This window comes from Maylandia zebra, linkage group LG1, assembly GCF_041146795.1.
Source record: "Maylandia zebra isolate NMK-2024a linkage group LG1, Mzebra_GT3a, whole genome shotgun sequence".
Lineage (NCBI taxonomy): Eukaryota > Metazoa > Chordata > Actinopteri > Cichliformes > Cichlidae > Maylandia > Maylandia zebra.
The window spans coordinates 14,955,139-14,979,371 of record NC_135167.1 but is presented as its reverse complement, the minus strand read 5'-3'; the positions used below and the strand labels follow the sequence as shown (position 1 = coordinate 14,979,371).

Below are 24,233 nucleotides of genomic sequence, written 5' to 3'. Positions count from 1 at the left end.
CTATCACAATAACATAAAAATGTTAGGTGCTATTTCAGATGACATTTTCAGCTTTTTGAGACAGAAAAGGGAGGGGGGGATTTTTCTCATTGTGTAGGACGAGGTACAAGAGATTTGATTTTATTACCGAGTCTACAGTTCGATGCAGTCAGGTAGCTGTGGATGAAAACAAGAGCAGAAGATAGTGGACAGAACTGTGCTAACAGTGAAAAGACACGAGATGGCGACAATGCAGCACAGGCCCGACGATGACAGCGTTAGCAACGACCCCTGGCTGCTGCTGCCTGTGGGTGACACAGTCTTCACAACATCTCCGGCAAGGTGTCAGATGTTAGTTTTTATCGTTCGGCCACCCTTTTCAGCCGTAAGTGTCATGTCTCTCTTCTGTGCCGTCGCTGTTTCTAATGTCAGCTGATTTACAAGCTAGCTCCTTTATGTAACGTCAACGTATGTGTGCGTTTCAAAGGTGATCTAATGTACTCTGCTTGCGCTAGCTGACGTTAGCTTAATAGCAACATGTACGAAAACCAATCTGTCACATCAGCATCAAGTATCGATAGCAAACGGGTCTAAGTAGTTACTGCATATTAACAGTCTGTGGGTCTAACACAAACAGTTGGTTATAAGCTGTTCTCATTTTCGAGCAGTTTGGCGAAGCGGCACTAGTCCGCAATGAAGCGTAACGTTAACATCAAATCAAGTGTAACCATTGCCACCGAGCTAATTTACATTTAACGTGTGCTAGCCTGTCATCTAACCCATCTAATATTCGGTTAAATAACCAACTTACAATTGCTAATCAGCTAATTTTTACGAAGTCCGTGTCAAAACGGGAAGTGACTGTTCCTGTCTGCTGGCAGTTCATGTGCTCCACGTTATTTTATGTCTTGCCTGGATAACATTAGCTTAAATATCTGGGGGTATAATATTAACCAACTTGTCGAGCTAGGTTTAATTAGGTTAGCTGCTAACAACACATTGGTTAAAGCAGGCTCGTCCAACTCATTTTCACCTATAGGGCCACATATATACATATACACATCGCTAAGGCGACCCAGACCTGCTTTCCCCCCATGTAATCCGATGAAAAACATATATTAAAAAACAAACAAACGAATAATTGATCAATAGGCTGCGATACCTTTAAAAAGTAAATGCATTGCAGACCAAAGTTTATCTAAAAAATAAAAAAGGAACAAAACACTCACATGTAAAGTTTTGTATTTAGAACTATTTTATTGTGCTGTTTATATTTCAAACAATTCATAAAAAAAACCTCTGGAAATACTTTTAACTTTCTATTTAGAAATAATACTAAGTAATAATTGCATCTTGATAAGCATATTGTCTTTATTTAGCACCTTCAAAAATAAAAAGGTTTACAGGACAAGCTAGGAAACAAACGACAAATAAAACACTTAAGAAAAGATAAAAGGGAAACGTGCAGCACAAACCTAAAGGGGAAATAGATGCAATTACAAATGAATAATAGGTAAAAAGCAAGTAGGTTTAAAAGCAAATAAATAAATAAATTAAAAATGATAACTCATAGTGGGAAAAGCTTGTTTATAAAAAGATGTCATTTAGAGGAATTTAAAAGATGACAGTGAGCTCGACAAACAGTGAGGTTCTTCTAAAGAATAGTTGTTCAAACAGAAAAATCTCTATTACCCTTGTTGATCTCAGCCGAAATTGTGGGATGGCCAGAATGGAGGTTATGATGAGGGGTGTGTAGTGTCAGAAGATCTGAAATATACTTCTGTACAAGCTCGGAGCGGGCCTTCTTAAAAAAAAACTTAAAGTCCATTCTAAAATTATTAACCAACAGGTAACCAATGAACGAAACGAAATTATTACAATTCCATTGCAAATCTATCCAGTGGCCTGGGCTGGTCCCTAAAGTGTTTCAGTCGCAGGTCAAAGAGACTGCTCTGAACTGGAAAAGTGGCCAGCACTAATCCCCAACTTTTGGTGACTAGATGCATTTAGCTACATTGTATACAAAACCTATAGGTCAACATAATTGGCCATCTGCCTCCCCTGTCTCTATCACTGCTGCAGGTCTCATGTCTTTGCAGTGGTCCTTTCACAGGACAGGGTCTGTGTCTTCTTACACCTTTGTGTTTGTCCTTTTGGCTGAATTCCCTTTTCCGTTTGTCTTTCATAATTCATGGTCCCCCTGTGGAGTAAGGCCCAAACAAAGGAGGAGAGGATGGATGGTTTTATGGCTAAATGACTCAGTGGGAGAGGTGCATTAACAGATAGTGATTAAAAAAAAAGGCAACTCTTGTTTTTTTAAACATCATCAGCTATCCATGTTTCTCTCTAGGCTGGTGATTGTTTTATCTTTTAATGCCTCAGATGTTTGTTTGAAGCATGAAAACATTAAGACCGTACATGGGCATTAACGCTGTATACCAAAGGGACATTCAGAGCTTTCAACAATTATGTAACAGCGCTGTTTGTGTCTCAGTGTGATTTTAAGGAGTTTTATTATTTTTAGAGATATTAAAGCACACTTTGTTTCCCATACAGAAGGTTTCTTTTCTTGATTAAATATACAGAGCGGATGCAACATAAAGACAGGGTGGTGCAGCATCCCATAGGATTTCACCTCTATCTGTAGAAAGCACATCGCGGTGCTGATTGGTTCACTCATGCTTCTTCTTTGTTACCATATTTTACACACACGTCCATGAGGAATTTCATGGAAGAAGGGAATCAGAGTTATGTTTGGTGTGTCTATCCACGCATTCCCTTTTAACTCTCTAAATGTTTGGTCTTTGCCAGAGTAATGCAGAATTACAGGAAGAATAATTAGTGCTGCAGGAAACCAGGACAGCCTTATTCCACTGAGATAGGCTTTTATTAGCCATTTTGTTGAGGTTTGAGATTTTATCTTTCTGCTGAGTCAAAAAATGGTGAAAAATGTTGGTTGGTGACCAGAGGCAAAGTTGCTGCCCATCCAGTAATGCCTTAAGGGGCGCCATTTTTTTTTTTTCAATTTATATGAAAATAATAAGAAATATGTGCTGAAAATTTCTTTTTGCTAGTCAGACTTTTTCTCTCGTAGTCAGTTTTTGCTCCTTATTCACACTTCCTGACTCTAGATCATCTAATAATGTCAATTTATCAGTACTTTTGCTCTGTGTGAGCTGTTTTCTCACAGTATTTGAATGCTGACCTCTTATGTTGACATTAGAGAGTATAGGTAATATCCAGAGATTGGTTGCATTGAGCTTGTAGTTGAAACGCGTGCCAAACAGGAAGGGTACGAAACAAGTATTAGTGGCTGTTTTGTTTGCAGACAATACTGTTATTTGTGGTCAAAACATGGCAAAGTAACAACAAATATACGAGTCACACATGCCTGTTTGTCTTGTTCCCGTCTAAACATGCATAAGCTAGTAAAACTAAGTCGCCTGCCACTGTACATCGATTCAGAAGTGCATACAACAATAAACCAGAAATCTGTAAAACGCTGTCAGAAAGGGGTCATTCTTTTGGGCCATTTGTAGTGTTACTATTCTTTGGATTTCTCTGCAGCTTGATTTGCCTCATATAGACCTTATATATGTTATGGGATTGGGATATTTATCCTTTATTCCATTTGTTCTGGCTCTTGTGTAAATGTTATTGTGTCTTTTCTATTCTCTTTTTCTAGTCTGCACTTGGTGTCTCAGTTGTTGTCCAATTTTAATTGGTATTTGAAGAACTGTCAGATTGTGAGATTTTTACACCTTAATCCTAATAATTTAGCATTTAAATCCCTAGTTGGGCATTTTTTTCTTTCTAGAGTTTTCTCATAGCTGAAACCCAGATGTCGTGTTGTGGATCAAAACTGGTCACAGCACAAGGGCAATAAATGAACCATAGACAAACAAATTTGTAGTTTCCACATAGAGACCTAGAGGCTGTGTCTTACGAAGTGTGCGGTGTAGATCAGATTATTGTAATGAAGGAATTAAATGCAGCTGTATTTGTTTGGATGTCTTAATAACCAAATTATGTCATATTGTGAATGGACAGCAATGCGTCTTCTCTACGAACACACATTAGTGTTACCAGCTTTTTCATTAATTCATTTGAAAAATATATATATAAACAACAACTTTAAGCTGCATTTATCCAGGTCTTCGTTCATCTGTTGCATGGCAAAAATAATTTGTCAGGCTGTTAACAGGCACCCTAAGTCTGCTCCTCATGTCAGCATTATAAACCCAGTGATACATGGACTGGTGCCAGCTGAACTACCTCCAGATCAACGCCAGTAAAACCAAGGAGCTGGTGGTAGACTTCCGCAGGCACAAGCATTCTCCACTGCAACCACTGAACATCCAGGGTATGGACATTGAGGCTGTGGACAGCTACAGGTACCTTGGTGTTCATCTGAACAACAGACTGGACTGGACTCATAACTCAGACGCCCTCTACAGGAAAGGGCAGAGCAGGCTGTACCTGCTGCGGAGACTCAGGTCGTTTGGGGTGGAGGGCCCACTCCTGAAGACCTTCTATGACTCTGTGGTGGCTTCTGCTATCTTTTATGGTGTGGTCTGCTGGGGCGGCAGCATCTCTGCTGGGGACAGGAAGAGACTGAACAGGGTGATCCGAAGGGCCAGCTCTGTTCTAGGATGCCCTCTGGACCCAGTGGAGGTGGTGAGTGACAGGAGAACGGCGGCTAAGCTGTCATCCCTGTTGGACAACGTCTCCCACCCCATGCAGCAGACTGTGACAGCACTGAGCAGCTCCTTCAGTGGGAGACTGCGGCACCCACGGTGTGGGACGGAGAGATTTCGCAGGTCTTTCCTCCCCACTGCTGTCAGACTCCACAACAAAGACTTTAACTGAACAAACACACACATCCATACATATGCAATAATACTAAGTGCAATAATCTTTTCTGGCATCGTTGTATTTTTACTCAGTTGTATATAGCATTCGTATTCTATTTTTATCTTATTGTATATTTTTATTCTATTTTATTCTACTGTATATAGTATATAATTTTATTCTATTCTGTACAGCTGTGTACTGTATTTATTCTTATTGTATTCTAATTTTTGCGTCATAACTTTTGCACTGTCCACTTCCTGCTGTGACAAAACAAATTTCCCACGTGTGGGACTAATAAAGGTTATCTTATCTTATCTTATCTTATGAAGTCTGTTACCTCAGCAGGACGAGAAGCAGGCCCTGGAAGAGATCTTGAGTTCAAGCCACCCAGTGGCAGGACACATTTTTGTTTCTCTATTTAAGTTTTCAGCTTTTTCTGTCAGGTTTTTGTCTCTTAAAGGGAAAAGGGAGCAGTCTTCCAACTCATATCGTGTAATCGCTATGTAAATGAATGTATTTGTTTGTACGCATCTAATCTACCACCGTACACGTAGGTGTACACAGGAGTGTTGCATCTGACGCATTCCTGTTTAAGCCGTATGGCTTGTTTGAATCTTTGGGAATGATGACAAACTTGTTTGTGTCTATCCCTTTGCCGTTCCTCGCTTTCACTGTCAGTGGAGTTTAACATGGTCTCTGCTTCTTTAACTTTATGCCTATTCTCTGTCTTATCTCCTTTATCTCTGCAGGCTTGAAGAAGGGCTTGTTCCAAAAGGTGGCACTGGCCCTCAAACTCAAAGGTCAAGCATTGTTTGGGTGGAGCTCAATGGATCATGGTGATGAAGGTTAAAATTCTTTTCTTGTCCAACAAGTTCAACAAATTGGATGTGATGAACCAGTGTAGAGGTTCATACTGTGCAGAATTCAGTTGTTTTGTGTAAGAATTTCAGCTGATTTTTGATTTATCTTTATCCTCTTAGATCAGTTTGAGAGGGAGGGTGGAGCAATGTCACAGATTCAGGGGGGCGGGGTGGACCTCTGTGATAACCTACCCAACTCTGAAGCCCTCACTGCTCAAACCCGAAACCTCAATGAGACAAACACACTCACGCCAACTCAAAGTGTCTCTCTTTCACAAAATGGGGATGAGGGAAGATGTGGTTCCATCCAAAAAATCGGTCTTAACAACAATGAGAAGGAAGAGGAAATGGGACTGGGAAAGGAGGGATGCATAGGAAGAAACCAAGAGAAGGAAGAGGAAGATGATATTGATGAAGCGATGAAGGAAGACGATGACGAGGAGGAATCGGCGGAGTCGAGCTGTTTAAATCGCTGCCAGTCTCCAGACACTCCCATGACAGACTCTTCATATTCAGAAACTGGTAGGAGACTCAATGAGCTGCACACATAATCACAGAATCTTATTTCTGTTCCTGAGAACAGTGTCCTCAGCCTTCACCAGGAAGGCACTTCAGGTCTAAACAGGATTCATCACCGTGGAGGCATCACTCAAGTAAAATTGGTAACGCAGCTGCTGGAAGCAAGACTGTAGGCAGAGGGAGTGACTAAATGAAAAATCAGAACAAAGAGGATACATTTTATTTATATTTTTATTTATGATTTTGCTGACAGTCTATTTTTACAGAATTTTTTTCTATTTACTGTTAAAAATTATTATTAAACTTTAAAACCTGGCCACACTAATGTAAGTCAATGTCTACTCCCAAAAGGTCAACTCACAGCCACTAGTATATCCTTCAGTTTGTTTAAAGAAGCTACTTAACAAATAATGAAAAAAATACAGAAATTCCAACATGTTAACAATCCAGGAATATCTTTTTTTTAAAGTTATGCACGTAATTGATTTAAAAAATTCCAGTTTACAGTGTGACACACAAATTAAGTATTATAAAAAGTAGTTATTTAATTAGAAGTGTAATCTAGTTTGTTAAATGTTTTCCTGCCTACAATCTCAGCATGTAAATGCTAGGTGTGCAACACTTCTTCACAAATGCTAACTAAACACTCAGTAATATTAGTGTGTAGAGGCTGTGTTTGAAGTATTACTGCGTAACAATTCAAGAAGAATCCAGCGTTCTGCTCAGGATCAGGCTTACTGTTTAAATGCCTTTGGTGTAATGCATTAAGTGGTCAGCATATTGGATTGAGGTCAGTCTGTCTGGGGGTGATGATGTCATCGATCATGTAACTAGAAAAAGTGACTCAAGAAAGTGAACCTGAACAAATCTAATTGAGGGCGGCTGCATGTAGAGCGAGGAGGGTATCTGAGTAGAGGAATAAGTTAAGAGAAAGACAAAAGAAGTAGAAGACAAAATATTGAATCCCAAAATTGCTTAAATACAATAGAATAGATCAAATAAATAATGTTAAAAAATAGTATAATATATAAAATAAAACATGGCAATAAGGGTAACGCTACACAACAAGAGTTCAATTAAATAGAAAAATTAAAGGCAAGTAAAAGTAAAATATTAAATAAAATACAAAACTTGTGTGAAAAGTGTAGTCGAATACAGTAAAGTGAAATAAATCAAATGGCTCACATTAAACAAAAGGAAATAAGAACTCTGACATGTAAAAAACAAGCAAACAAAAAAACAAGCATATCAAATGGAAGATGACCTTAAAGTGGCTCAGAAAAACAAACTATGAAGTGTAGTAGACAGTGCCTTGGCCTTAACATTAGAGAATAGATGATCCTCTTCCAAATAGAGAGTAAGGCATAAGCACACTTAAAGTTTCTGCCACTGTCTGTGTCAAAACAGAGTAACACCACTTGATAGCTCACAAGTTCACTCCTGTTCACTCCTGCATTGGCGTACACACACATGCTGCAAACACACAAACAGCTGTGTCGGCAAGCCACTGCAAAACTGTGAGCTTAGCACAGCTCCCATATTTACATTTGTGTGTTTATTGGTTGTAAGCCTTAAGGCCTGCTAGCAGCCAGCATTGACTTATCTACAACTGTGTGTGTGTGCGTGCGTGTGTGTGTTCATGCACTGATGGAATAATAACAGGGATAATATATTGCCATAATGTATTTGTATTATGTAAATTGTGGGGAAACAGTCTGTTTATATAGTTGCTTTGTAAGGATATAACAGTTCCTATAATGTCAATCATTAAATTTTAAGATGAAGACTCAGTAAATAAGATAATATGGTTGTCTTTAGAGTTAGAATTAAGATTAGGGAAGAAGTCATTAGGGTAAGTCTCAAGGAACTTAATGTCTTCTGAAGTGATTAAAATATGACTGTGGTTATATACTCATAATCAGTTTGCTTCTCTGGAGGAACGTGTTGATTTTAAATTTTTTTACACACTGGCATATTTGCAGTTCCTCAGTAATTGTCTGTTTTCCTCTTATCTTTCTTCCTGTTTGCTAATTTCTTTATTTACATCCACAGGGAGCCTGTTGGAGAATCCTTATCCTTTTAGTCCTGGAACCAGTCCAGAGCCTACATCCCCAGTCATTCCAGCGGGCAGTCCAGAAACCGTATATCCCATCGGTTCAGTGGAATCGATCCAGAATGATGCTGAAATGGACACTCGTATGTCAAAAACTGGATCAGGTGCCTACTCCACGGCGTCTATCACCTGCACACATGGATCTGCTTTCAGTACGGGGCCGATGGATTGTACATCGCAAATATTAACCTCAGGCACTGAGCCTACATGTGTCACAGCAACTACTAAAATAATAGCAAAAAATACAAACTTCACTACAGAACAACTTACCTCATCCACGGAGCCTGCCTTAAACTGTGGGCCAAAAGGTGCTAGAGGGTCTACCGGTTCACATGCAGGATATAACACCTCAGCTACAGAGACATTTACGTTAACTGAGTTAGCAAAGTTTAACACTTCCACTGCCTCATCCGCTGTGAGTGCATCCCAAGAGCCCCTCAACTTCACCATGGGGATTACAACTACTGGAACAGACTCCACCTCCATCACAGGACCTTCATTATCAAATCAGGAATACATTACCTCCACTCCAGTGGCCACTTGTTTCTCAGTTCCCGCTTGTACCTCAGGATCTATTCCAGGCTGTGCTCTGTTGGAGTCCCTTGAGCAGTTGGCACAAAGAGGAGATGACAGCCACCTTCCACAGTCCCTTCACCAGGTACTGCAAACACTACTGCCACTTACCATCACTGATTGCGTCTCATTTGAACTCACTGCTCTTAAATACTTTGTTGCTTTCTCTCATTCGAGTCTCTCTAAACTTTTGCTCTCACAGTTGTTAATAAATCACTCAACCTCATAATTGCAGTGGCACTTTGTACCCTAAAGCAGGGGTGTGTTCAAATCCTGAGTGTTTCTATCTTCATAGATGCTCCCTCACAGACCTGCATGATTGAACATGCGGCTCCTGAGGGTGTGTGAATGTTTGAATATTTCTGTCAGTTTGATTATTAAATATCTCTAAAAGGCACACCCAGCCTATTTTTACTTCCAGGCAAACAGGTGTCTACATCTGCGTTCACACATTCACTGGAGCCTCAAACTTTTTTAGACATCACTTCTTGGCAGTTGCAGTGAAGAAGCAGGTGGATCAAACATTAAGTGGCCTTTACCCTGCTAGTTACATAGTCCAAAGTTTGAGACTGATCACGCCCGTGTACGAATGGATCAGGTAAAGGTCAAAACCATTCACAGTGAGTAAGTGGGGACCATTTGTTTTGCTTCCTATGAACAAAACAAACAAAAGCAGGTGCAGCAGATTTATATAGCAAAACAAATATCAGCTACTTACATCACCCGTATGTTTCTTACTTCTCCAGATATCGGGGCATCTGGTGAAGTGATAAACTCGGTTTTTGTCATTTTCATCACTACTGCTTTGATCTGTTGCTCGTGCTGAGGCTGCTGGCTTGTGGCTGTTTCTGAGCTTTGGATAGCTTTCCTTTGATAGCCTCTTTAGTCTGATTAGGTTTGTTGGTACGAACGTTATTGTGGTGGTTGCCCTACACCTTAGTTTCGTGAACTTTGTGTCTTCGCTTACAGTGAAGAGCTTCCACAACATGTTAGTAGATGACTGTGAGTGTGTACACGACAATCACACATAAATGAAAGGGACTAGCATGCCATTGGACACGTGAGGCTGACTGGCCGATCAGCAGTCAGGTCTGAGAATGCTCAGAATCTGCAAATTCAGGTCATTTGTTGGTCAATCAGGGCATCGCTACCCCTTTGGACTTGCTATGGAAAAGTTCTTAGGCTTTTCATGGGCGAGCTCACACTTAATGTCACTTCATTCATGAGCACACACCTTTTGTCTACATTACAAAAATAACACCCACTGGGAAAATGATTATAGAAGTTACTATTTTAAACATCTTAAATTTGTCTTTGTTCAATTTATAAACTATAAAGCCGCTCAAAGTTTTAGCTGCTGATTAAGATAAAACTGGATTGGCAAACTGAAAGGGCGCTTGAAGAGTGCAGTACTCCATTAAGTCATTTACCCTATCCCATAATTCTAAAGAGCAATATCTAGTGTTGCCACAATGGTCATGCGCCACTTTATTGGTTTTTGTGTTGCCCTGCTGACAGATCAACAGAATTACTAAAGGGGAACATACTCTGGCTTTGTTGGGGAGGGACAAATGGAGGAATGGCATAGCAAACATGCCTCTGTAGTGGGAGATTTACATCATTGGTGGTGTAAAAATGAGGGAGGGAGAGAAAGGCTGGGGTCATGAATGACTGCCAGCTTTGAAACCAGTGTCATTAGCATAAATATGAATTGTAGGACAACAAACAGAAAAGGAAAGCAGCGAGCAATGAGGAGAAACAAATGAGGCTCAAAGTCTAAAGATGACTGTGTGTGTGTTAACCACAGAGAAACATCCTTGGAGTAATTTCTAGACAGTCCAGTATATGTATAATCTTTAAACGCTCTTTGTTTGCTCACAAAGTAGAACAATGAAAACTTAAGGAGAAGTATATTTTAATTATTTATGTCAGTGAATATGTTATATATTAGTCATAATTGATGCGGGGACAAATAAATCCATTTTAAATTGATCCGTATTTTTGGTGCAACGGATGGTTATTTGCAGAAGAGACTGGAAACAGCTTTAAGCTCCTCTTGTATCTAAACCATCCCGGCACAGTTACCTAGAAAAGGTCACTGAGTCGTCACCACCCCGCACTTCATTAGAAATGCGAGAGCTTTTTGTGCCCTCCTTTCCTCCTCCTCCTCTCGCGCTCTCTCTTTCTCTTACACACTTCTCCTGTTCTGTTATCAGCTGAACAAGAGACACTGAAAAGAGGTAGAGTGTCGACCATGGTCTCTCGTTTTTTCTCCCTTGCTGTTTTTCTTTTCTCTCTCATTTTCACTCACTTGTGTGACTGACCTAACAGCTTACTTTGTTGTGTGTCACAAAGAGCAGATTATATGTTTTTCTTCAATGGCATGGTTAATGATTATAGAATTTATTGCTGCAGTAGAAGGACAGCTCTGTACTGTATTTCTAAATTACATATTTGTATAATTTTTTTCTAGTTTTCTATATGGAAATTTTTGACACTTGTGTCATGTTGAGGAATCCCTCTACGTGAGGATTAGTTTCAGTCTGGTTTTAAACCTTAATTTAACCTGTTTCCTCAACATGCACTTTATTAAAAGCTGTAATCTCTCTCTCTACAGATTGCTGAGGCCTTTGTCCTTCATGGAGATTGTATCCTTGTGGTCCTGTTGGTGTGTTGATGGGGTGGCCAGGTTTTATTTTGACTTGTGCAAAATGTTTCTCACACTTTTCTCCTGTGTGCTTCTTGCCTGCTTGTCCGGGCAGATGTGACTCAACAGTAAGAAGGAAGGAAGAGACAGATTAAATGAGGCAAAAATGAAAAGAGGAAGTGTGGAGGAATCAGAGTGAAATCGTGCTTAAATCTGAGCTGGCTTTCAAAGAAAGCCTCAAGGTTTACGAGGTAGATAAACACAAAGAAAGATTAGCTCTAAATTTTAAACTTCAGTCGCCTTTCATGACATGACAAGAAAAATGTAATGCTGGAAGAATATTCTTTTCAGAGAAGGACAGATGAGTTTTTACTAGTTTCCATTTTTGCATTGTTTTTTATTTATGAATAAATGGGAAGTCTTTCACCATCTTTCAGTCTTTCATTTAGTAATTATTTTTTATTGACCTCAGTCTGCTGCACATGCAGCTCACACATTTGAAGTGGGAAATCCCAAATTCTGAGTCATAATTTTCAATGGGAACACCCACTCGGGTCAAATTTCCCACTCATGAAGTTATAGCATCTCTACCAGCCTCCCAACTTCACAATTTAAGAACAGCATGGACAGTAGTAAAACTTGTCATCTGGGCTACCATTGCTGTGTATTTGTGCCTCTTCAAAGAAACCGTATACAGAGCACTGACCAGGCTCTACCTGTCAATGTGCTGCATCCAAGTTTCTAAGCACAAACATACTATAGAGTTAGAAAAACTATAGCATTGTAAGTTTTCTAATTGGCTGATCATTTTTACGCTAGTGCATGACGCCATAAGATTTTTGAGGGATAAGAAGAGCACTTTTAGTTTAAAAAAAAAAAAGAAGAAGAAGAAAGAAGCAAGTTTCGCCACGTGTCAGCCATTTTTATGCTTTTTTCTAGTTATTGAAGCATTTGTGAAATGACTTTAATTTCAATGGTCGCTGTGATATAAAACAGCATATTCAGAATTCAGAATCATTCAAACCTGATTAAAAACCACTTAAAATTTTTTTGCTAATTTTGCAGCAGTGGAACTTCTACTATTACTACAGTTTAATTTCAGGATTGTTTGAGTGTCAAGTCTGTATTTTATAATTATGTTTTCTTCATTTTCTTGTCTTTTTTTTTTTTTGCTTACTCATTGAAAATACTCGTTATGGTTGCTTATTATTGTAGTGGTTCATTGTGCAGACAGTTGGCCTGTTTTTCAAGACGTGGACTGAATAAGTTCCATATAGCACATATACACAGGGAATACTTCACCGACAGAAAACTCAAAAATGCACTTGGAGTCAATGACGATTGAGTGTCAAACAGTAAGAGGAAGATGAAAGGCAGAAGAGCATGACTGAGAAAGAACTGGAGGTTTAATCTGATGAAAGATACACAGTGGGAGGGAAAACCAGAAAGTGTCAAAGAGTAGGGAAGCCAGCTTGGCTATGTCATGCATGTATAGAGGGTTAGCTAGAAAGAGAGAGAGAGAAAGCATTGAGCCACGTCAAAGAAGGATTGTGTTTTCGCTGCTCATATCCATAAACATGAGACAGAATCGTGCACTGCGTTCCCCCTCTGTCTCTCGTGGCCTTCCTCTCCGTCCTCGTCTCTCTGTCTCTCTGTCGTCCTTTTTTTTCCCCAGAAATACCCTTTTGTCAACTCTAATGGTTTTCAAACAGATAGCCACAAGAGTTTAAAAGTTACTGCAATTTTCAGCGTTCCCAGTGTGGTGTGATGATGTGCATGTGCGGAATTTTGATTTACTTATTTTTTACATTTCTTAACCTGTGGTGTTCAGACCAGCGGGCGTTATGGTGCATCCAGCTAGAGAGAGACTATCACCAGAGAGTATTGGATAACCTGAATGCACTTCAGCAGCAGTGGGGTAACACACAACGCACACACCTGTTGACCTGTAGGGTCATGCTAGTAATAAACACTTTCTTCAATCCTAAGCATCAGGGAAGAAGCTGTAATAAAGTAGTGCTCATAATGTTTAAAAATGAACATGGAGACATGCAAGGTTGCTGTATTACTGAATATTGTGTTTGTCACTGCATGCATCAACACGCATGTTTAAAACAGCCTCACAGTATGATTTAAAGTCCTCATAAGAACAGGTCTTGCCACTCAGGAGCCATGTTGGTAATGCCTCTGAGCAGTGCTTTAGGCAGACTCATCTAAAAAAAAATGGGAAGAGAGCTGTAATTTAAATTGCCGTCTTTTTAAATTTAAATCTGTCTCATTTCACTAAAGTATTTAACCTTTTCGAAAGACTTAGCTTCTCTAACGTGTAAGTACACTTATCTGCATATTTAATACAATATGGTGGATTGTACAGAAGTGAAGAAGGTTCTTGAAAGGGAAGCAAAACATCTTCATGAACATTTAAAAAAAAAAAGTCCAGTTGCCCTCAACCTAAGCACTGAAGAGTAGGCACACATGTGTCCTGGTTGAGCTGAGCAGGAGCATTGTCTGTACTGTCATGAAATCCAGGAAACTTCAGTCATATACAGTAATACATATTTAATATAGATTCAGTCACCATAATATCAAGTCACATGTAGAGTTATAAGCCGGTTTTTATTTGTTTTCTTACATAGCATATATTGCTAGTAACACGCTGGTACTAACTCTATCTCTGTGTGTTCTTCCATCTTAGAGAGTCAGTTTAAAACGACGCCCTCTGACCTGGCAGCTCAACATCTGGACAGTCTTAAACACATTTGCCAGACACACAATCGGTCAGTATGCACTTCTTTTCATGATATTTGTATTTTTAGCTTCGTCTTTGATGTCATCTAAACTAGGTGTTCTGTTTAGAACTACATCAGCCCTGATTGATCTAGTCAGCTAAGTCTAGACGATGCAATGATGTCACAAAAACTCAATAACAACGCAGCCAGTACACGCAGTACAATTCACAATACAATTATCAGTTGATTCCAAATCAAATTCCAAATCAGAGGCGCAGACATTATTATCGTCTGCGCCTCTGTGATAATGAGTGTGTGTTTTGTTTGAGTTCTTTTTTTATTAGCGGAGGACTGTGTAAAATATGTCCTGCAGTGCTATTGGCTCATGTAAGTGTCCCTCACCAGAGAAATGAAACCCCTTCTTGCTGTTTAGGTTTTTACTCAGAGTAGAATGCTTGCAGGACACACAGACTTTTACATTATATGACTGTGTATATACGTGTCTGCTTGAATCACTATGAGCATGAATATGTTAGTGTGTGATGTGCACTGCAGTGATAGATAAAACATATGGCCCCTGTCCGCTGCTGCTGCTGCACTTTCAGACATTTGAGCCATCACACTGCTAGGGTTTCACTCTGCTTAACACACACACATGCACACACACACATGCACACACACACATGCACACACACACACACACACACACACACACACACACACACACACACACACACACACACACAGAAGAACATGCAGTATTACTAACACACGTTGTAATAGCAAGGGAAATGTGTCCAGGCTAATATTAGACTGAGAGTAGAGAAGGGTCATCCGTATTTTGCGTTTTCATTTACTAAAAACAAGAACTAATCGTCAGTGCTCCTTTGTTTCTCTCCTTTTTTTTAATAGACCAAGGAGTAGAGATGCTGAGGTAAGACGTGTAATTTTTGGTATGTGTGTCAGTGACAGGTAGTGAATGTGCAAGTTATGTATATTTTGCACAGACTGAGCGATATCAGTGAAATATCCATTTTATGTATTTAGGGCGCACATTGTCGTGTTCTGTGTTTAATTTGTAAAATTGATAAAGAATACAATGTTAAATAAAGTTACAAATTACACGTGTATTATTTTTTTAATAAGAATTTGTGTATGCGGTTTCAAATAGTGTGCTTCTCTGAACTTCGTGAGAGCTGAATTTGAGGAAGTTGGTGCTCTGCATTCATGTACGTCAGGTCAGTGACTATTAGCTGCATGGTTATAATTTAACTTGAATGCTGTTTGGTATTAAGCTATGATATGAATAACCACTGTTATGTTGCTAGTGGCTCTCTTTAAATTCTCTTTAAAGTATTATTCTCAACTTACTGTTGTGTTACTAATAAGACATTAGGGTAAAGTTTGGCCTAGTTTTAATTTTTTACTGTGTGAATTTCAAAAAGTGTGTGTGTGTGTGTGTGTGTGTGTGTGTGTGACATACAAGTGTTTCTATCATACAAGTGTTCCCATTGTTAGGATTTCCTTTCTTCCTCAAACATTATGAAAGCAGATTAAATTGTAGAAGCAGAAATCTCTATTCTGCTTCTACTGTGTTTCAAAAGGTCCTAGGAATTAATTTAAATTTAAAAACCGTCATTTCCAAAGTATTGACATCATCCTATTGAAAAGAGAGAAACTGGACATAGTTGCGATTGTGACACACTCAAACAGGAGATACAATGCAAGGATGAAAATGTTGTTATCAGATCAAGAAAACCTGTTTAGTGTAGCTGTTGTTGAATTCTTATTGAAGAAACAATTACTCTAAGGTAAAAAGTCAGATACAAGGAGCTTCCACTTCAGTATACACTTAAAGTCTATTCTTATTTATGAGTATTTATATTAGTTTATTAGAGGCTTTGGGTTGGTCTTAAGTTGGTTTTAAGTGTGTTACTGATGCCTGGTTTTATTCATTTCTGTTAAAACTGTGTTCTCTGATGCAGACCATCAGGTTGAAGGAGGGATGGAGCAAAGAGCTGAAGACACCTCTTGTTCAGTCATGCCCTCCGTTAATTTGACTGATGGTCTCAGTTCCCCTGAGATCTCCGGCAAGGACAGGGAACACCCACCAATGGAGTCAGAGGGGAGAAATGGTTTCCATGGATCTCAGCTCACTGATGAGCAAGGCAATGACAGAGAGGGAAGAGAGGCAGAAGGAGGGGCAGGATGCACCATTTCAGGAAACGGGCTGCACCCCTCTACAGCTGAAGAGTTGGATCAGTCCAAACCTGCAGAGCAGCAGGGACAAGATTTAGGTCCAGCACAGGAAACAGAGGCAGAAGAGCAAGAAGAGGGGGGTGACGTGGAAGAGGCAACGGAGGCTTTGGAAATGGAAGATGAGGGAGAGGAGGAAGAAGGGGAAGAGAAGAAAAGGGAAGGGGTGTCCTCCGTGAGTCAGAAAACTCTCCCAGTAGAGACTGTGTGCAGCGGGGCAGAGGTGGAGATACAACAGCTGTATCAGGATGCCCGAGCTCAGGAGAGGCTACATGTGGAGACGCAGGTATATATGATTTTGGCTACTTAAGACTCACTTCATTTAGCTTTAACATATTTTTATTACATATATTTAAAGAAACAGTTAAAGGAACTACACAGTTCAGTCAGTATCTGTTATTAATATTATCTAGGAGTTCCTTCTTTGGTTGCTAAAATGTATCACTGTTAAAAGGCCCAGTCAGTACCTGTTTTCTTCCGTTGATGAAGTTTGCATTGCTTTTGGTACTTTGTGTTGGCCAATTCAGTTTCAATAAGATCAAACATAAAAAAAAAACATAAACAAACAAAAAAAACCCATAAAAACCTGTTTTAAAGCAAATGCAGCCTCCTTTGTCTTTGTTTATGGGGACAATAGTATTCAAAAACGAAAGCAAATGGAACAGTTTTCACTGCTTTCATAGGACTCAGTCAGTGTTACAGCAGAGTGTGTTACACCAGAGAGCAGAGCAACAAAATGGATTACAGCTTCATAACTGTATATTGACATTTAAGTTATATCTGTATCCTATTACTGCAGGAGAGCACTAAAGCCTCCCTGCACCACGAGGTAACCCTTCCTCACGAGGCTCACATGAAGCAGCCGGAACCACATGCAGAGATGAAGGAAGTGGAAGAGGAGGAGGACTATGATCTAGACCAAGCTGACATCATTAGAGAAGCTCCCTCTTTGGATGCAATGGCAAAACTCATCACTGTAGAGGAGGTGAGTACATGTTGTTAGTAGATTCACTATTTCCTTATGTCTTCGGTGACTGTGCATGGACTGTATATTAAAGATGGACATGGCGAACATCAAATCACCCCCTGCTTTTTGAAATCTTGATTTGATGAAACCAGCGCTGAGCAAATTTGGATAACAGTGTGGTGTATTATAAGCATCAGTTAATGCTAGCAAGTTTAGTTTGATAGAATGTACAGATGCATTGCACACATACAGATGCCTTTGTACATTAGGTTATGTAGTATACAAATGTAATGTTGGCATTTAACTTAAATTGGATAATTCTTGGACACTCTGTTAGTCCAATAGGATGAAAAGAAAGGCATGTTATTGTCATGTAATTCCTATCATTCAAATCAGCAACTTAACTTCTCCCTAAAGGCTGAATTTAAAAAATGCATCTGTGTTCAGTCTTATTAAAGGTTAAATTAGGTGGAAACACCAGGCTGTAAACAGATTTTGTCTGCTGGACATTTTACATTCTCGTCTGTGTGGATTGACTCAGTTTGTGTTTGCCCTTCTAGGCCCTCCATTGTCAGAGGCATGTTGCTATGTTGAAACAAAGCTAATGCCATTGCCTAACCATTACTGATACCCATGATGGATTTATTTTGTTGATGTGAAACCCAGTTTGACATTTAACTACTCTCCACCAAGAAAAAAACAGAGGCAGTAGTGAGGGCAACACCTTGTTATGTTTTTTTAGTTTGATTTAATACAATGTCTTTTTGTTCCAGCGCCAAAAATAATGCATATAAAAATAAAAACTGCTTATCTGTGGGGGTGATATGAAATGAGACATTTATCATTCATGGCAGAATTGTAACATTTGACCTACATGAACCACACCCTTTTGGATGATATAATTATTACCTCGTCGATAAGCACAACTGCTGGATGAAAATTAATTTGCCACTGTAATCTGTATTTGAACAGCTTTTGCACTGTACTTGGCAACATCTAAGCTCTAATGTGCTTAACTTCTGTCACAAGGAAGCACTGACAAAAAGGTTCAAAACTCAGCACTGCTGATTGTGTGGTGTGCTGCCACCTGGTGGACATGGCTGGTGTGGTGCACGCTCTGTAAGACTCAGTCTGAGAGTATGAAAAGATTTAATGATGTAAATATAAGTTGTGCTTATACTGATTGATGTGTCTACCCAGGCTAACATTTCTGGTTGTTCTTATGTTTCTCAGGTATCACCCGCCTCTGGCCTTGTCTCCATATTAAAGAAGCGAAAGGTCTGCGTAGACGACGTGAGTGCTTCTTCTAGCTCAGACCCTCGACCTGAGAAGCCCACTGCCAAACGACGTGTCCGCTTTAAAGTTCCTGATGACCACTATGAGCCTGGTATGTTTTTTGTCTTTTATTGTTGACGGTTAAAGTTTCGTATCGCTCTATAAACACAGAAATAGTGTAAGAGAGCAGTGGCTGCATTTCTAATACTGGACAGGTTAAATTACACCAGCTGTGGCAGTCCATTGTGAGAGTGTTTAAAATAGTTGACGAATTCCAGCAAATTTCCAGCACACATTAATCCTGTGTATTTATCTCTATAACTCTCTGTATCTCTTTCTCTGTAGATGTCGGCAGTGGCGACTCCTGCCTGCTCCTCTTCCTGCTTTGCCTGGTTACTGTTTTTATCAGTGTGGGGGGCACCGCCCTTTACTGTGCTTTGGGCGATGCCCAGTCTTCGGTCTGTCAGGACTTCTCCAGAAATGCAGACTTCTACATTAACCAGATACAGCGTGGGATAGCTCAGATCCAACACTGGTTTGCTCCTGGGTCATAGCAGAAAATGTGGAGCCACTGACCTTAGTGTTTGTCACTGTAGGTTCAATGTAGTCTCTGCTACTTCCTAAAACAATGTTTTTGTGGTCATGGTGCCAGGCAGTCACTATTTATCTGTTATTTATCTGCGGAAAGTGACTGTTATTGTCTGAACATCTATATCAGATACAGCTGGCGTTTCTAAGCCTGCTCCACTGCATTTTTAATGCTCTGTGACTACAGATCCAGAGTTCACTCAGTCATAGGTCGAATGTCTCTTTAAAACACTAGATTGAAAAGGTGATCAGACAGAGTGAGACTGCAAAATAAAGTTGTCAGTTTTATTTCTGAACAGAAAAATAACTGAACTGCAGCCCTTCACAATCTTTTCCAAATTAAATATGTACTAATTTATCAAGCTAAAAATAAAATTGCAGAGAGCTAGAATACTTCCATTTAAAAATTACTGACAGATAATCAACCATGACTGGATACAAACTTGCTCACACTGCTCTCCCAAAATCAGTTCCCTGAGACACGTAACACATGTAAATATTGCATAGACACACATGCAGTTTGTTAACTAGGGAGCACATAGATGCCCTCGACACACTGCACAAATGGGAAGAGGCCCAGTGGGTATTTTTAATAACATTGCAACCACTGCTGTTGCTTTTATTCTTTTATTCTTTCTTTCTTTCTTTCTTTTTTAAAATTTTATCAAGAACAAATTTTTCTGTGGTCTCCTACTTGGAATGAAATCTTTACGTCTTAATTATGTCTTAAAGTTTTGAATGAATGTATAGATATTTGAATATTGTCAGAAAATATGCTGAGAGGAAGGGGTATTTTGGTATTTGTCATAACTGAGCTGCTAATGGGAAACAGTCACATCAACTATGTTCTATTAGGAAAATGGCATAAATCAGTCAAAAAAAATGACCCTCCTGACCCCCTCCGACCCCCCTCACATGTCCTTTTTATTGCATTGACTTTAGTGTATTTAAATGAAGGGTAAGCAAAATGTTTGCCTTCATGCTATGAATGAAAAATGTAGATATATATTTTCATGGGTTGAGTCCTGCATCTTTGTTAGCTGTGCAGCTTTCTATTTCTCCCTGTACATATTTGATGTGGTTGTCCTGTTGCCACCCTCTTCTGTGTAAAATACCAACAGCGGGTTAACAGTGAGCAGACATCAGTTTGCGGACTTAATTGAGGCAGATCTGTCACTGTGTAGCACATGTACAGAAACACAGTGCGCCTCTGTACATATTGTTGAATGGATGTCTAACTTGTTGCACATAAGATCGGTACAATTTTTTTTTAAAGATATTGCAATATTTCTACAGGCATTATTCTCTCAGTTCTAAATGCAGACTTGATTTAATAAAACAAAATATCCACTAAATATTTGCACAGACCACTTGAACAGAAAACACTCGACTGCTAAGTGGGTGTGGAAATATTTAAGTAAACAAGGAGACCTTTTTATAATTATGTGGAAAACAATAATTGCTCAGTGTATGTAATTTGTTCAGGCCTTGGTTTTGATGGGATCATATGAAGCACTGTCTGCCTGTGTGTTTTTAGGGATTCTGGGCATCACGCTCTGTTATTTTTTCAGGGTTTTTTTCCCCTTATCTTCCAAAATAACTTAACTACTCTCAGTCTTCCGTAATAGTCCACTAGAAAACATTTTTGCCATTTCATTTGATGACTTTGAGTCCTGGTTTGACATGGAGAGAAATTTGTGAATGAAACCAACCCTTTATTCTCACACCAGTGCTTTAACTCTTATGTTCTGCTCATTGTAAAGCACATTTTAGTCTTACTGAAATCAGTTTTACAGCTTAATTTCAATTTTGCCTTGTTATTTCAATGTGTACATGCAATGTTTGGTGTTTTGTTTATTGGCTGTTTTTCTTTTTGGTTATTGTAGTAGTGGATGCCATAAAAGTCCTGGAAAAACCACATATCCTAAAATCTTTTCAGGAAGTGAAGAAAGCAAATCTCTGTTTAAGGCGGACAATTCGATTCCTACCTTACCTATGCATCCCTAATAGACAAAACAATATTCTCTGTCCTTTATGCCACTCACAAAACCCTGATGATTGATTTTTAAGGATATGGGGATATTTTTCCAGGACACAGGGGGTAGCAGACTCACTCTTGTTTTTATTTGCACATGTCATCTGGCTGGTTCAGATGATGATCACTCAGAAATCATCTTATTTAATCTTTCAGATGAGTTTAATTATTTATAATTAAAATAAAATTAGGGATTTCGTGTGTAAGTGGCTAAGAGAAACAAATGCATCTTTTTCCCCTCCATGTTGTCAGCTTGCATCAGATTACCTGATTCCACAGAAAAATGTATTCCCAAATGCTTCTGAACACCATCATCTAGGCCGAAGATTGTTTCTGTTTTTATTATTTTGCCCCGCAGTATGTCCTACTGCTGTCAGTATCACCTTTTTGATGCAACGATTGGTACAGATGTTTCATCTGTAAGCATGATATGAATAATCATGTCTTTTTTCCCCTGTTGGTTTTGCAGAAAAATCTTATAAAACAGATGAATGAAATTCCACAGTTCTGTGCATGAATTTTGTCCCACTAAAAACATTTTTATGGATCATTTGAGTCTCTTATTTTATTCTCACAGATTTTTGTTTTTGTTTAAAAACAAAGAACATCTCTTCCTTGTTAGCCCACATGTTATATTCATTTAAAAGAGTTTTTATGAGAGCTTCCATTTTTGGCTTCTTTTTTAAGGAGAACAACAAAATGCTAGTGTGCCAGATGTGGTGAAAGTTTCTCCATTTCAATAAAATAACTAAACAAATAATAACAATAAGTGTTTATCTCTGTGTTGTAACAATAGTTAATTTTTTATTTTATTTTAAAGCATTATTATAAATTCATTAAAGTTTTTATGGTCCCAAATTGCACATAGAAGCAATATGTATAGAGACACCAGTCAAACCAAAAGGTGTTTTTCTTTTTAAAAATATGCACACACACACACCGGTTGCTTATTTTCATGCAACTTACTGCTTATTTAAAACTACATTAACATAAAGCTAAAGGCATCACGCTCTTTGGCCGTTAAAGGACAAATTAGATCAACCGTTTTCATAGTTTGCTAATCCTTCTTTTAGGTTCAAGGTTCTTTATTTGTCACATGCATAGTTATACAGGTATAACACAGTGAAATGTAGCCTGACACACTCCTCGACATGTGCAAAAATTGGGGGGGGGGGGGCTGTAGAGGAGGAACATATATATATATATATATATATATATATATATATATATATATATAAACACCCAGCACGCCCCTGCGGGCGGTTTATCCTTCAAGCTCGGGTCCTCTACCAGAGGCCTGGGAGCTTGAGGGTCCTGCGCAGTATCTTAGCTGTTCCCAGGACTGCGCTCTTCTGGACAGAGATCTCCGATGTTGTTCCCGGGATCTGCTGGAGCCACTCGCCTAGCTTGGGAGTCACCGCACCTAGTGCTCCGATTACCACGGGGACCACCATTACCTTCACCCTCCACATCCTCTCGAGCTCTTCTCTGAGCCCTTGGTATTTCTCCAGCTTCTCGTGTTCCTTCTTCCTGATATTGCTGTCATTCGGAACCGCTACATCGATCACTACGGCCGTCTTCTTCTGTTTGTCTACCACCACTATGTCCGGTTGGTTAGCCACCACCATTTTGTCCGTCTGTATCTGGAAGTCCCACAGGATCTTAGCTCTGTCATTCTCCACCACCCTTGGGGGCATCTCCCATTTTGACCTCGGGACTTCCAGATTATACTCGGCACAGCTGTTCCTGTACACTATGCCGGCCACTTGGTTATGGCGTTCCATGTATGCCTTGCCTGCTAGCATCTTGCACCCTGCTGTTATGTGCTGGATTGTCTCTGGAGCATCTTTACACAGCCTGCACCTGGGGTCTTGCCTGGTGTGATAGACCCCAGCCTCTATGGATGTTGTGCTCAGAGCTTGTTCTTGTGCTGCCATGATTAGTGCCTCTGTGCTGTCTTTCAGTCCAGCTTTGTCCAGCCACTGGTAGGATTTCTGGATATCAGCCACCTCCTCTATCTGCCGGTGGTACATACCGTGCAGGGGCCTGTCCTTCCATATATATATATTATATATATATATACATACACACACACACACACACACACACACACACACACACACACACACACATTGGGTGAATGTGCAGTAGTAGCAGCAAGCAGGTGAATTCTGTACATTAATATGAATAGACATCTGACTATTTTACTGGATAGACAATATAAACATGTTTAAAATTAAAGGAATTTGAAATGTACATTGTTCCTTGGTTTAGTGTCTGGAAGAGAGTCCTGTCTCAGTCAATTATAGATGATGTGAGATGATGTGAGCGGGCGGGTGTGTGTGTTTAGGGCACGGATGGCTTGGGGATAGAAGCTCCTCTTGAGTCTCTCTGTCCTTGCCCGGAAGATGCGGAACCTTCTACCAGATTGCAGAAGTTGGAACTGTTTGTTGCCAGGATGGGACGGGTCCTTCAGTATCTGCGCTGCTCTAGTCCGGCATCTCCTGGTGTAGGTGTCCTGAAGCGGGGGGAGAGCAATCCTGCAGCAGCGTTCTGCTGTACGGATCACTCTCTGGAGAGCTTTTTGGTCCTTCACACAGCTGTTCCCAAACCACGATGTCATGTTCTGTGTGAGGATGCTCTCCACAGCGCCTGTATAGAAAATCCTGAGGATCTTTGGAGAGACCCTGAACTTCCTCAGTTGTCGTAGGTGATACAGGCGCTGCCTAGCCTTTTTGGTCTGGACCTGAATGTGGGCAGCCCATGTCAGGTCTGAGGAGATGTGGACACCAAGATACTTGAAGGACTGCACCCTCTCCACTGGAGCTCCATTGATGA

General features: G+C 39.8%; 1 protein-coding gene across 2 annotated transcripts; it reads left to right on the top strand.

Annotated features, from left to right (window-relative positions):
* Positions 1-215: 215 nt before the first annotated feature.
* On the top strand, positions 216-21,945 carry cnsta (consortin, connexin sorting protein a). Of its 2 annotated transcripts, none has more exons than XM_024801692.2 (13): positions 216-364; positions 5,583-5,678; positions 5,814-6,215; positions 8,265-8,983; positions 11,516-11,546; positions 13,377-13,463; positions 14,241-14,322; positions 15,187-15,208; positions 15,446-15,503; positions 16,260-16,816; positions 17,330-17,515; positions 18,731-18,884; positions 19,118-21,945. In XM_024801692.2, exons 2-13 carry the CDS (start codon positions 5,660-5,662, stop codon positions 19,324-19,326), a joined length of 2,526 nt encoding a protein of 841 aa, XP_024657460.2. In that variant the 5' UTR covers positions 216-364; positions 5,583-5,659; the 3' UTR covers positions 19,327-21,945. The 2 variants fall into 2 exon arrangements, with proteins under 2 accessions (XP_024657460.2, XP_004539561.2); XM_004539504.2 differs by having other exon boundaries at positions 15,446-15,512.
* Positions 21,946-24,233: the final 2,288 nt, after the last annotated feature.

Coding starts and splice junctions, on each gene's coding strand:
- cnsta (XM_004539504.2), top strand. Junction 11,547..13,376: donor CTTTGTCCTTCATGGAGATT/GTATCCTTGTGG, acceptor TGTGGTGTTCAG/ACCAGCGGGCGTTATGGTGC. Junction 17,516..18,730: donor AACTCATCACTGTAGAGGAG/GTGAGTACATGT, acceptor TATGTTTCTCAG/GTATCACCCGCCTCTGGCCT.